The following is a 14,244-nucleotide window of genomic DNA, read 5'->3' as shown; positions in this document are numbered from 1 at the left end:
GGACGTAAATGCGTGGTTTCACAGGTGGTGTTGCAGAGAGGGCTTTGGTTTCTTCGACCATGGGACTCTGTTCCGGGCACAAGGATTGTTAGGAAGAGATGGGATCCACCCAAGAGAGGAAGGAGCATCTTCACAGGCAGGCTTGCAAACCTAGTGAGGAGGGCTTTAAACTAGGTTAGTCGGGGGACGGTGACCAAAACCCTGAGGGGAGTGGGAAAGTCAGATACCGGGAAGAAATGCAGAGAGGAAGGAACAAGAAAGGAGGACTCCTGTTTCGAATGGAGAAGATAGGGCAATCAACTGAAGTGTTTGTACACTAATGCGAGAAGCCTGGGCAACAAACAGGAAGAACTGGAGGCCCTGGCCCAGTCCAAGTAATATGATTTAATTGGGATAACAGAGACTTGGTGGGATGACTCGCATGACTGGAGCGCTGTCATGGAAGGGTATAGACTGTTCAGGAAGAACAGGCAGGAGAGAAAAGGAGGAGGAGTTGCACTATATGTAAGAGAGCTCTACGATTGCTCTGAACTCCAATATAAAGAGGGAGAAAAACCTGTTGAGAGTCTATGGGTTAAGTTTGAAGGAGCAAACAACAGCAGTGATGTTGTGGTTGGTGTCTGCTACAGGCCACCGAATCAGGTGGATAAGGTAGATGAGGCTTTCTTCGGACAACTGAGCGAAGCTTCCAGATCGCAGGCCCTGGTTCTCGTGGGGGACTTTAATCACCCTGACATCTGTTGGGAAACCAATACGGCAGTACGCTGGCAATCCAAGAAGTTTTTGGAGAATGTTGGGGATAATTTCTTGACACAAGTGCTGAAGGATGCGACCAGGGACCATGCGCAGCTTGACCTTCTGCTCACAAACAGGGAGGAACTAATAGGGGAAGTGGAGGTGGATGACAACCTGGGAAGCAGTGATCATGAGATGGCAGATTTCAGGATCCTGACCAAAGGAAGAAAAGAGTAGTAAAATACACACCTTGGACTTCAAAAAAGCAGATTTTGACTCTCTCAGACACTTGATGGGTAGAATCCCCTGGGATGCGAACATGAAGGGGAAAGGAGTCCAGGACAGCTGGCAGTATTTTAAAGAAGCCATATTGAAGGCACAGAAAAAAAACCATCCCGACGCGTAGCAAGAGAGGCAAACATGGTAGGAGACCGGATTGGCTTACAGGGGAAATCCTTCGTGAACTTAAGCACAAAAAGGAAGCTTACAAAAAGTGGAAACTTGGAAAAATGACCAGGGAGGAGTTTAAATGTATACCTCGAGAATGCCGGGGGGTTATCAGGAAGGCGAAAGCGCAAATGGAATTGCGACTGGCTAAGGATGTGAAGGATAACAAGAAAGGTTTCTACAGGCATGTTAACAAGAAGAAGGTGATCAGAGAGGGTGTGCGGCCCCTAATGGATAAAGGAGGTAACCTAGTGACAGATGATGTGGGGAAAGCTGAAGTACTCAATGCTTTCTTTGCCTCTGTATTCACGGACAAGGTCGGCTCCTGGACTTCTGCGCTAAGTGACGCAATATGGGATGAAGACGGACAGCCCGTGGTGCGTAAAGAACAGGTTAGGAACTATTTAGAAAAGCTAAACGTACACAAATCCATGGGTCCGGACTTAATGCATCCGAAGGGTACTGAGGGAGTTGGAAAATGTCATTGAAGAGCCTTTGGCTATTATCTTTGAAAAGTCATGGAGATCGGGAGAAATCCTGGATGATTGGAAAAAGGCAAATGTAGTGCCCATCTTCAAAAAAGGGAAGGAGGACGATCCAGGGAACTATAGGCCGGTCAGTCTTACCTCGGTTCCTGGAAAAATCATGGAAGGGATCCTTAAGGAATCGACTTTGAGGCACTTGGATGAGAGGAAAGTGATTAGGAATAGTCAGCATGGATTCACAAAGGGCGAGTCATGTCTGACCAATCTGATTAGTTTCTATGATGAGGTAACTGGCTCGGTGGACATGGGAAAGTCAGTGGATGTGATATACCTTGACTTTAGCAAGGCTTTTGATACGGTCTCCCACAATATTCTTGCCAGCAAGTTAAGGGAATGTGGATTGGATAAATGGACGGTAAGATGGCTAGAAGGCCGGGCCCAGCGGGTAGTGATCAATGGCTCGATGTCAGGATGGCGGACGGTTTCTAGCGCAGTGCCCCAAGGTTCCATTCTAGGACCGGTTTTGTTCAATATCTTTATAAATGACCTGGATGAGGGGATGGATTGCTCCCTCAGCAAGTTTGCGGATGACACTAAGCTGGGGGGAGAGGTAGATACGCTTAAGGGCAAAGATAGGGTCCAGAGTGACTTAGACAAATTGGAGGATTGGGCCACAAGAAATCTGATGAGGTTCAACAAGGACAAGTATAGAGTCCTGCACGTGGGACGGAAGAATCCCAAGCACAGTTACAAAGCTGGGGACCAACTAGTTAAGTAGTAGTTCTGCAGAAAAGGACCTGGGGGTTACAGTGGATGAGAAGCTGGATATTAGTCAACAATGTGCCCTTTTAGCCAAGAAGGCTAATGGCATATTAGGGTGCATTAGGAGGAGCATTGCCAGCAGATCCAGAGATGTCATTATTCCCCTTTTTCGGCTTTGGTGAGGCCACATCTGCAGTATTGTGTCCAGTTCTGGGCCCCCCACTACAAAAAGGATGTGGACACATTGGAGAGGGTCCAGCGGAGGGCAAACAAAATGATTAGGGGGCTGGAGCATATGACTTATGAGGAGAGGCTGAGGGACTTGGGTCTGTTTAGTCTGCAGAAGCGAAGAGTGAGGGGGGATTTGATAGCAGCCTTCAACTTCCTGAAGGGAGGTTCCAAAGAGGATGGAGAGAGGCTGTTCTCAGTAGTGACAGATGGCAGAACAAGGAGCAATGGTCTCAAGTTATGGTGGGAGAGGTTCAGGATGGATATTAGGAAAAACTATTTCACAAGGAGGGTGGTGAAGCACTGGAATGGGTTACCTAGGTAAGTAGTGGAGTCTCCATCCCTAGAGGTGTTTAAGTCTCGGCTTGACAAAGCCCTGGCCAGGTTGATTTAGTTGAAATTGGCCTTGCCTAGAGCAGGGGGCTGGACTTGATGACCTTCTGAGGTCTCTTCCAGTTCTCTGGTTCTATGGTTAAAGGATTTGAGAGCCTGCGTAATACAGAATACCAATTCTCAGCTGGTATGGTCTCTTCCATAAAATCAGCACCTTTAACTACCTGTTATAATCCTATGCACAATCATAGATAAGAAAAAGAAGAGCACTACTATCTTAATGAGAGCGCTACTCAGGAAGCAGTAGAAAGAGGAGTGTTTTTTCCCAATTTTGAAGATCAGTATAAAAAGGGTACACTAATGTTTATCAGAACGGCTTCCTGTATCTATTTAAGAAAATAATAGCTTTTACTATTTTTTATCCTATTAGCAATGAAGAATATTTGTAGTGTGTGGAAAACAGGGAACTTTTTGCAGCTGACTGGAAATTCCAGGTGGCTTCATTTAAATTACCTCTTCTCCCCCCCGGATATTAATGAATTAGATACAAAAATGAATACCACAATCAGAGTTGCTGGTTTCATTTTGATGAGTTTACTTTATGCTGTTCTACAATCAGTTTTTGATATGTATGGAAAACACAAAAATCTACATCATAAATACTCTCTCAATATAGCAGGTCATTTCCAGCTGCTCCCCAACTACCAGATTTTGGTCTCTGTTCAAGTGGAGGCAGAAGCACATTAACTGGCTACTTCTGCAAAAAACCTTCATCAGTGAAATAGACAACACAAATGACACAAAAGACAACATATCTTCACAAATGAAACCTTGTGTACACACACGTGTGTATATATGTCAATCACATTATATACACATTTTACAAGCTTATCTCCTTCAAAATCTCATGTGTAGAATTTTTATGTTTAATGAAAGCTTCAATTTTGAAACAATCTTATAACAAGTAACATTTGATGGGAAGTTCTGTGGCTGTGGAATCATGACATATACTGATCCTTAGCTATGAAAGGATGCATGATTATATTCTGGCATTATCAATGGAACTTTTAACAAAGTTCCACTGAAAACAAGTGTAAGAATTTAGCTCTCAGAATCTTTTTTGCTGGTGGTGGCGTATTAATAAAGCACGCCATTTGACTTTCTAAACAAAAGTGTGAACCCAACATACATTGGCTGACATACATTGAGATGAAATGAACACGGAATTCACTTTACAGTAAGGCTGTGTCTACACTGGCATGAATTTCCAGAAATGCTTAAAACGGAATACTATTCCGTTTTCAGTTTTTCCGGAAAAGGAGCGTCTACATTGGCAGGCTGCTTTTCCGGAAAAGCCCTTTTTCCGGAAAAGCGTCTGTGGCCAATGTAGACGTGCTTTTCCGGAAAAGACTACTGGGCTGTCTACACTGGCCCTTTTCCAGAACAGTGTTCCGGAATAAGGACTTATGCCCGAGCGGGAGTAGAATAGTTTTTCCGGAATAGCGGCTGATTTTGTACAGTAGAGCGTCGTTGCTTTTCTGGAAATTCAAGGGCCAGTGTAGACAGCTCGCAGCTTATTCCGGAAAAGCGGCTGATTTTCCGGAATAAGTGGCCCAGTGTAGACACAGCCTAAATGTTTAGAGAATAAATTCACTAAAACTTGAAGCTTTTCACACTGCATTTCTAAACTATCAAAAAGGTAACTACAATTAAGAGATTTTTGCAACATTACTTTCAATATAAATCTGAGGATTTGTTTTCTGTAATTCCCTTCCCTCATTTTTTATTCTCCTTCTCTGCTTGCTGGCTGTCTTCCTCCCTGCCTCCCTCTTTATATGTTCTAAGGACTATTTGAGAAGTGGTCTTTGAATGAAAATATTTTACACATTTAAAATATGACTTACCATTTACCAAAGCTATATTTATTCCTCGGCCAACATTATTCTTAACACCACTCATTAAACTGAAACAAAATTTAAAAAAATACATTATGACAAACTTCTGATACAAGCATTTCACATTTAAAAAAATGCAAGACTTAAAAGTTGGTGATAAGAACAATCAATCAGAAGTTAGGAACTGTAGAAAACTGACTTTTTAAAAACAAGCAGATCCAGATTAAGGATGTTAAATATCGGTTAATTTACAAGTTGAGTAGTGGATGGAATTTCCATTGACTAGTCGATAGGCACTTCCGCATTCCTCCTTTGAAATGTACAAGCGCCCAAATTAGTATAACAGTTCAACTTGTAGATCAGTTAGAAATGCTGGTAGATTAAAATTATCCTGAGATGGGTGAGGTTTTAAGCACAGAGTGCTCTAGATTTCCTGGAATCAGATCATTTGGATAATCTACCTCTAATTATAGCTCTACTGAGAGGCCACGTGGTCTAATGGATAGAGCACTGACTGACTTAAGTAACATGGATTCTATTCCCAACTCTGCCCCTGGCCTTCTGAGTGATGTTGGGCAAGTAATTTCACCTCTGTTCCTCAGTTCCCCATCTTTAAAATAGAGATAATGATGATGACCTCCTTTGTAAAGTGCTTTGAGATCTACTGATGAAAATCACTAAGAAAGAATTATGTAATTCTTAAATTTAGTAAAACCCATCAAGATCCAGAAAGAATATTGTTACAACAAATATGTCCAGACATTTTTCCTAAAAGTGATTTGTAAATCAAGTTGATATTTTAAATATAGGTAGTCCTATTACATTGCAAGAGCAACCTCACTTTTTTTTAATCAAATGTCTGCACAGTTTTGAATTACTATTATGCATATATGACATAGCAATTCAATTTCATCACTTATTTTGCAAACCATACAAAACCATGCGAGCTCCATTGCATGAAGTTGAATTGTTATAGTTTTTGTATAACTATAGTAGTTATAGTTTTTGGTAGAATTGAGTTTGATAATATTAAATCATTCCCAGATTTAGTTGTCTTTGAAGAAACAGTAATAAGTCCAATCACTTGGTCAGAAAGTTCTTGTGCTTTTCTATACAAACTGGTCTGAATAAACAACTGAGCACAAATAATGTAGGGCACTTTAAAGTAACCATAAAACAGCTGTATTATTTAAAATTAATTCCTGAAAAGTGGCCAGATCTTCCTCCTCATCCTCCAGGTGGCAGCAGAAGCCATAAGTATGCACAAGCCTAACACTGAATTTCTCACAGGAAGGCAGCAGCTTGCTGGTTTTAGAATACTAGCCCAAACTTTGAATCAATATACTGTATTATGTGAACTTTTAAAATGGAGTCAAAGGCACCACACAGAAAAATAAAGACCTCTATAAAGCTATAAATGTAGATTCTTAACTGCATATATAAAACTAGGAGATATTAAAAGGCACTCTTATAGGAAGTTAGCACAGAGAGAAAACTTCTTTTTGCCAAAAGTGTAAAGTAAATTGATGCAGAAGACCCTATACATATGATGCAGGATAACAGTATATCATATAAAAATAACTATTAAATTATTTGTTACTAAGAAGTGCCTATTACTTTTTATCACCTGTTCCAGAGGAGAATCTGACACTGCAGAAAAAACTTTCCAAGCCAATCAACACACATACCAATCCTTATTTTAAGTATTTGAGATTTAAATAAAAGTTAACTACTACGATGCACATATATATATAGCATTTCATCTGTGGCTTTCCAAAAATCTTTGCAAATATTTTGCTTCAAACACCTTTAGAAACTGATAGGTTTTACTACCTACCATTGCATACTTGCAAATGGAGGTACAGAGAGGCTCGATGAACTGCTCAAAGTCACCAATAAAATCACTGGCAAGATGCAAAACACAACCAGTAGCCTTTCCTAGTTCTGCGCTATGAGACTACACTCCTTCATAAATGTTACAACTGTGTATTAAGCTTGAAAATATGTAATAAATCACTACATTAACAATCTCAGAGGGGTAGCCATATTAGTCTGTAACTTTAAAAATGAGCAGTCCTGTGGCACCTTAGAGAGTAACCAAAATATATAGTATTTTATGAAAGCTATAGTATATAGCTTTCGTGGGTAAAACCCACTTCACCAGATGAATTGTTATTTTCACTCCAATTTATCTGATGAAGTGGGTTTTACCCATGAAAGCTCATGATTCTGTATATTTGTGTTAGTGCTTAAGGTGCCACAGGACTACATTAACATACTGAGTCTCATCTTGATAGATCTCAAACACTTTAGAAGCTACTTTTTATATGACTCCATATAAAATGGTATTAGAATCACTCTCCCCTTCCCTCACAGGCAAATTAGGGCACCTCTGAGGCAGAACACAGCTTTCACTCACCAGCATTAGATAACAGGGTTGTAGGAGGGGAATAAGGAGTAATTTCCTCAACTGCATGAGGAATTTTAAAAAGGAATTTTAAGCAGGCAGAATATAACCAAGTTAAAGTTTGTTGAAGAATCAGAAGTTAATACCTGAAACTAACATTTGAAAGAACCAAAGTATTCCAGCGCTGCCTAGATAGGAAAGAGGGGGCCATCTCCTAAGGAATCCAGTTCTATCAATAATAATCATTTTCATGTTTTGAAACACTTTTTTTTTCGGAAATACCTATTTGCTGAGTAAGTAAAATGGAAAATTATATTACTGAACTATAATGAATGTGGTTCGCCAGCCACTTATCCAAGGTTGATAGTTGGCTTTTAAAGTCCAATTCAGCACGGCCGTGAAAAATCTAGCCGAAGTAGATTTTAAGCAGTCTAACCAACTAGCTGAGTCAGTTGTGGGTATAGTACTGGCTGTGTGAGGAAGGAACATCTTTCAAGTTAAGTATGTTAACTATTTGTTTATTCTTCAGCATGTTAGCTTAGTATATTCCAGCCTCAGTGGATCTGTGTTACTAGAGTTAAATGATCATGACAGGCTACAGTCTTGAGTCAAATCCAATTCTTTGGCTCAAATGCTTCTAATCTTACTAAAAGTCTCTTTAAACATGGTATACACTGATGAAAATCTAATCCTCTACTTGAAATTACCCTCTAGTTAAATTGTCTTCTGCAGCATAATACAGTAAAACTCCATTGGTCCGGCATCCAATGCTCCGGCACTCCTGATGGTCTGGCACCATCAGGAACCCGGAAGTGCTCTGGCTGCCGGACAATTGGAGCTGCTCTGCGCCCAGCTTCCCTGATTTATATGATATACTGCTGAAACTGACCAGCAGCTGAATCGGGGACACCTGGGGCAGAGCCAGACTATCGGAAGGGGGGGCTATGAGGGGGATGCCACCCCAGACTCCTCATAACCCCCCCTTCCAATAGTCCGGCATATCTGATAATCCAGCACCCCCTAGGTCCTAAAGGTGCCGGATTATTGGAAGTTTACTGTACATTTTGTTATGAAGTTAACTGAAAAACTAACAGTTATTTTGGAACAACTCTGTATAGTCTGACATTTAATGTATTGGAATAACGCAGCACCAGCATAATGTGTGCTCGGAGAAAACTACAATTATACATACTATTTAAAGCAAGCTTTCACATGAATGCTGATAATTGTGATTGAAGTAAACAAAGTTCTTATTAGTTGCAACAACACCAAAAGTCCTTTTGAAATGCAACTTATCCAGAAACAGAGCTGGTAAGCAGTAGCCTATAAAGTCATTAAGGAGTACATGGGGTGAAATCAAGTGTAATCATGATGTAAGAAGTAAGGCTGCCTGGAACAAAATTAGCACACTGATGAAGTAATCCAATTAGGTTAACATTTAAGGAATACAAATAGTTTAAGCATAAAACAAATTTTGTATTTTTAAAAGGACTGTATTAAAAACTACTACAGATTGAACCTCTCAAATCTGGGACTCTCTGGTCTGACAACTGGACCATGTATGCTGCTGAACCAAAGAACTCCAGAGGCTGGGAATGGGAACTAGCTGGGAGTCCTACAATGGCTGGGGAATCCCAGCTGAGCTGGTGGTAGCCGGGGAGCCGCGGGTGGGAGTGGGGCTAGCGGCAGCCAGGCTGGCAGCAGGATGGGGAGCTCTGGCCCAGAGGAGTCCCAGCCAGGTCAGTGGCAGTAGGGCCAACAGGAGCCCCTGGCCAGAGAGTCCTATAGCCTAGAAAGAAGCCTGGGAGTGGGGCTGGTCCAATCCCCTGGTGCGGCAAACTTCCTGTTTTTGGAACAATTCATGTCCCATGGGTTCCGAATGAAGAAGATCCAACCTGTATTATGTTTTCATTCAATTTAATAACCTGAAAGAATAAAATTTTTCAAACATTCCCTGCAGTTCATACAATCCAATCTTTGCAGCAAGGTAGTACTGGACATAAAATGTGAAAGTAACTAGAAACTGAAACAGTCTAATATTATTAATCAAATTAAGTGAATTTACTGCAAATGATGAAAAGTGAATCAGATTTTTAAAATATTTAGGCTTAGTAACCCAAGATATTGGCAAAAAGTAATTTTATTACTAAAATATCTGATTTTTTTACCCTGGCAATGCTCTTTTGAAGAAAGGCTACATATATATTTTATCTGTCATTGGTCTGATGTAGTTTCAAAAATAATTTGCAAACCGTAACAATCCACAATATAAAGGTACTTGAAATTGTGGTTGTACCAGTAATATATTTGTTTGCATATTAAACTATGTATAAACCACAAGATATTTACTTCAGCAAAACAATCAATATATTATCATCTGAATTCAAGAGATTTTGACAGAGCAGTTATCCAAAATAGTGTCTTAAAAGGTACTTAGAGAATCTCCACAGAAGCAAATACTTACACATTATCTTCTACACAAATTTTTGGCCCAACTACGTTTGCTGCTCCACTTGCCATTTTGAAGGCAAAGTGCTTTTCAGGACAAGCTTTTGAAATTCCACATTTATATCTGGGTGGTTTTGTAGCTTTAGAAAAGAAATAAATAGGACTTAGATATAGCAACAGTAAATAAACAAATATAAGTCACATTTATGGAAAAGGAAGAGGCAAGTCACAAATTATCTCAGTCTATACATCAGGGATGGGCAAAAGGGCCTCACCAAACAGGTTTATCTGGCCCACGGACACCCTCCTGCTCCCCACCCTAGGCCAATCAGGGCCTGGGGGCAGGAGGAAGCGTGTGAAGTCTCCTTCTGCCCTGCCCCAACCCTGCAAGGGGGCATGAGGCACTTAGAGCCAACCGCCAGCTAAGGAGTTGGCAGTTGACTGTAAAGGTAGCATGCCCCTTGCAGGTCAGGGGCAGGGCGAGAGGAGACTTTGCATGCTCCCTCACCCCCAGGCCCTGATTTACCTGGGAGTGGAGGGGAATGCATGAAGTCTCCTCCTGCTCTGCAAGGGGCACGCGGTGCTTACAGTCAACCGCCAGCTGCTGCTCACCCCCTTTGCAGGGCGCAACACCCCCTTTGCAGGGCGAAGGCAGGAGCAAAAGACTTCCCATGCTTCCCCCACCCCCAGGTCCTGATTGACTTGGGGGGCAGAGCGAGCACGGATGGCTAGCAGGAACTGCCAGCTTTTCAGAATAGTTGGTTGTTCTCTTGAGGGGGAAGACAAAGAATTCAATCAGAGTCTGTGAGCAGGGAAGCACGGAAGTGACCTGGCCTTGCCTCTTCCGGGGTGGCCCAGGGCCACTTCAAAAATGTCTGAAGTGGCCCCTGGGCTAAAATTATTTCCCACCCCTGCTATATACAAACATAAGGTAGGTAAGGTTATATGCTTTATTGAAGCACTGTTGGTGAGAGGGACAAGCTTTTTAGCTTACACAGAACTCTTCTTGAGGTCCAAGCACTGTGTAAATTGGTCCAATAAAGGATATTACCTCACCAACCTTATCTTCCTTATATTCAGGGCAATATGGTGATGACAACAACAATGCATAACTTAGTCTATACTCTAAATTATGGAAAAAAGTACTTCATAAACATTCATTTTAATCTCACTTGTGAGATATGTACATATCTCCTTTTTTTATAAATGGAGAAACGGATACAGAAAAATTATGCATGTGATCCAAAACCCACTAATGTCAACTGGAATCTTTCCATTACCTAGTGTGGATTTTGGGTCATTCCCCTAGCTAGAAGTCATATCAGAATTTTTTGGCAGAGACAGAAATAGAACTTACATCTCCCATATTGCAGTCCTATGACATGTGAACAAACCCAACTTTTCCCCTTGCTTAAATAATGTAAAAAAGACATCTTGATTCAAGTGTTTAAAAGCTGGGATGCAGGATTTTCAGGATTTTTTTTAAACCTTTTTAAGGACTTAGGGAATCCCTCTTCAAATGTATTAAAACTCAAAAGCTACATCATACAACCTTAATAAGAAACTTCCTTTTACTTCATTAATAAATCAATAATACTAATTAGTATAATCAGTCTTTATCTTGGAATAAAAATAAAAACTTATTTCCCAGATAAGTACAAGATAGCAAATGTAGTTGAGCAAAAGAGCTCAAAGATAATACTGATCAAAATACACATGAAACTGCAGCTTAAATGCTATACATGTAAAAGTAAAATGAATTAGGCAAAATATCACAAACCATTAAAATGTGTACTCTAACGTGCTGATCTATTATGCAATTCTTTGATTAGACATGAAACAATTTTCTACTTCTGAAACTATTCTCGGTGGATTTTTATGTGTAGGTGGCAATTTCTATATCAAAGTGAGTCAGTATTTAAAAGTCATAACAATATTGTATATACAGTAAAAGGTAAATACAACTTGCACTAACTGTGGCATATTAAATACTTACAGCGTGCAGCTGTCTCCATTGCTGATCTAGCTAAAACACAGAAAAAAGTTTTCAAAAAGCTTTAATTAAAATGAAATTTCATAGGTAATAAGTTTATAAGCCTATTAATTTAGTCTTTTGCAGAGCTATAAAAATAAAGTTTACAAAACTCCATTTAATACTTCCCACCATCATATTCAAATATAAGCACAAACATTTACAGTCAGACATACCAAAAAATTAAGGGGACAAATTTTGAACTACAGCCTTTAACATTTTGTGTTTCGAGATCTGGTTGTCAAATTTTAGAGACAGAGTATCTGGCGATAGTAGTTTAGACCCAGGTTTCAAATGTTAGGTTTTATTCAATGTTCCTTCACATAATGTTCAGCTTGTAGATCTTCCCAACAAGCTCAGGGTCCAGCTGAGCACCATATTTGAGGCCCTGAAGGAATGTTCCCCTGGGTCAGACTGACAGAGATACCAGGGATTTTTCACCTTCCTCTGCAGCCTGGGTCACTTGCAGGTTTAAGCAAGAGTAATTGGCAGATTCTCTGTATCATGAAGTCTTTAAATCATGATTTAAGGAGTTCAATAACTCATCCAGCTGGGTATGCTGCAATTGTGGGTAGGTGAGTTCTGTGGTATGAAATGTGCAGGTGAAACTAGATGATCAAGGAAGTCCCTTCTAGCATTAAATTCTATGAATATAGATGGAGACCACAAAAACAATATGCACACTTGACACTGAATACTGTGTGTGTTAGATTATTACACGAAGTATGTGCATTTTATGTTAATAAAAAGGACAAGGAATACAAATAAATAAATTCTGAAATGTCTATACAGAACCTCTCCAATTTATGTTGGATACTGAATTGTTATACAAGGAAGATGAGGTAGCAGGGGTAATATATTTTACTGGATCAACTTCTGTTGGTGACAAAAATAAGCTTTAGAGATTCCTAGACCTGAGGAAGAACTCTGTGCAAGGTACTGAGGCCTTCTCTATACTACATACCTATATCACAGTAACTATGTCAACTCAGAGATGTCAAATCCAGACCACTGAGCGATAGTTATACTGAGCCAAGATCCTGTGTGGACAGCTCTGTATCAGTGGGAGAGCTTCTTTTAGGGAGGTAGACTAAGTGCACTGACAAGAGAAGTTCCTCCACTGGTGTAGGAGCATTTTCACATACAGCACTGAGCGGTCAAGCTGTGCCACTGTAGTGCCATATGTGAAAACTAGCCCTGAGAGTGTCACAGCTGAATACAACATATAACAGACAGTTTAGCACAGGGGTAGTCAACAGGTAGATAGCAGCCCAAATCTGGACCACCAGATGCTTTTGAGCAGATCCTGAATTTTTTATTTGTATTATCATCATCATTATTGTTTGTGATTTTTTAAATATTTTCTTTTAAAATATTTTAAATATGGACCTTGACTATACCTTGACCAAGAAATTTGGACTTGACAAAAATAACTGACTATCCCTGGTTTAGCATAAGTACTTTGCACATATTCTTAGGGACCCTTCAAGGTCAAACTATCTATTAATTCTTGTACTTAGCCATTACACTTTGAGTATCTTTTCCAGGCCTGAACAAGAACTCTGTGTAACATGAAAGTTTGTGTCTCCCATTAACAAAAGTTGGTCCAATAAAAGATATTAACCGTGTCTCCCTAATATCCTGAAACCAGCATAGCTACAACCACACTGCATAATCCTGTGGTACTTACGGTTTCAAGAACATTTGACAAATACTACAAATATTATTAAACATGACCTATACATGGATAAAATCTTGTTATATTTTGAATGTGAACTTTTAAGCTAAAATATTCACATTTGTAAAAATAATATTTTACCTTTTAATACAGAACCTAAAAGTATATTCTTAAAAACATGCATTCTTCTGGAGCATGACTATGTTAGGCTCACAACCGAAAGAGCATGTCTTACTTTGTTAAGCTATAGTCAAAGCCAATTATGATTTGTGTGGGGAGAAGAGTTAAAAGCCATCACTTACCAAACAGGTTTCCTAAGCTGGCATCCATTTTTATTTCAAATACTTGAGTTATGACATAAAATGTCAATAGAAATATTGCCACAGCTACCACAAACTTTGCAGCACCTATTGAAAACCACAGAAAATACAATTTTCAACATCTATTTATATTTTATAATTTGTGTGTTCTAAACACAAAAACTGCATGAGAAATTCAGTGATTTTATAAAGCTAACAATGCTCCCAGAAATATGTTACAATCAAACTCTGGAATAAAGTAAACAAAAGGAACATACATGACAAATAAATCAAAAGTAAAGCTTTGTACTGTCAAGGTAAGAACTTAAATCATTGCAATAGATAATGATACTGTGAGGCGCAGCTGTACATCTGACTGCTGTCTTACACCTGGGGATGGGGAAACAACTCAACAGATGAATAAATGTGAGAAAGAAGAGATATCTAATAGGTGTATGCAGGCCAAATCAGAGCCTCCAAACACTATTCAGTGGA

The 14,244-nt window shown here is 39.7% G+C and overlaps 1 protein-coding gene across 2 annotated transcripts in view; it reads right to left on the bottom strand.

Moving 5' to 3' along the window:
• FAM3C (FAM3 metabolism regulating signaling molecule C) overlaps positions 1 to 14,244 on the bottom strand; it is a 40,616-nt gene that overhangs the window by 6,753 nt on the left and 19,619 nt on the right. For both annotated transcript variants that reach the window (XM_006122567.4, XM_006122568.4), the window contains exons 3-6: positions 13,753 to 13,857; positions 11,737 to 11,766; positions 9,757 to 9,880; positions 4,895 to 4,953 (exon numbers count right to left, since the gene is read on the bottom strand). In XM_006122567.4, coding sequence (XP_006122629.1) covers positions 4,895 to 4,953; positions 9,757 to 9,880; positions 11,737 to 11,766; positions 13,753 to 13,857 — 318 coding nt within the window. The remainder of the gene's footprint in view (positions 1 to 4,894; positions 4,954 to 9,756; positions 9,881 to 11,736; positions 11,767 to 13,752; positions 13,858 to 14,244) is intronic.

The sequence above is a fragment of the Pelodiscus sinensis genome, chromosome 1 (genome assembly GCF_049634645.1).
Source record: "Pelodiscus sinensis isolate JC-2024 chromosome 1, ASM4963464v1, whole genome shotgun sequence".
Classification (NCBI taxonomy): domain Eukaryota; kingdom Metazoa; phylum Chordata; order Testudines; family Trionychidae; genus Pelodiscus; species Pelodiscus sinensis.
Note: the sequence above shows the minus strand (reverse complement) of the source record. Positions and strands in the feature narration are given on the sequence as shown.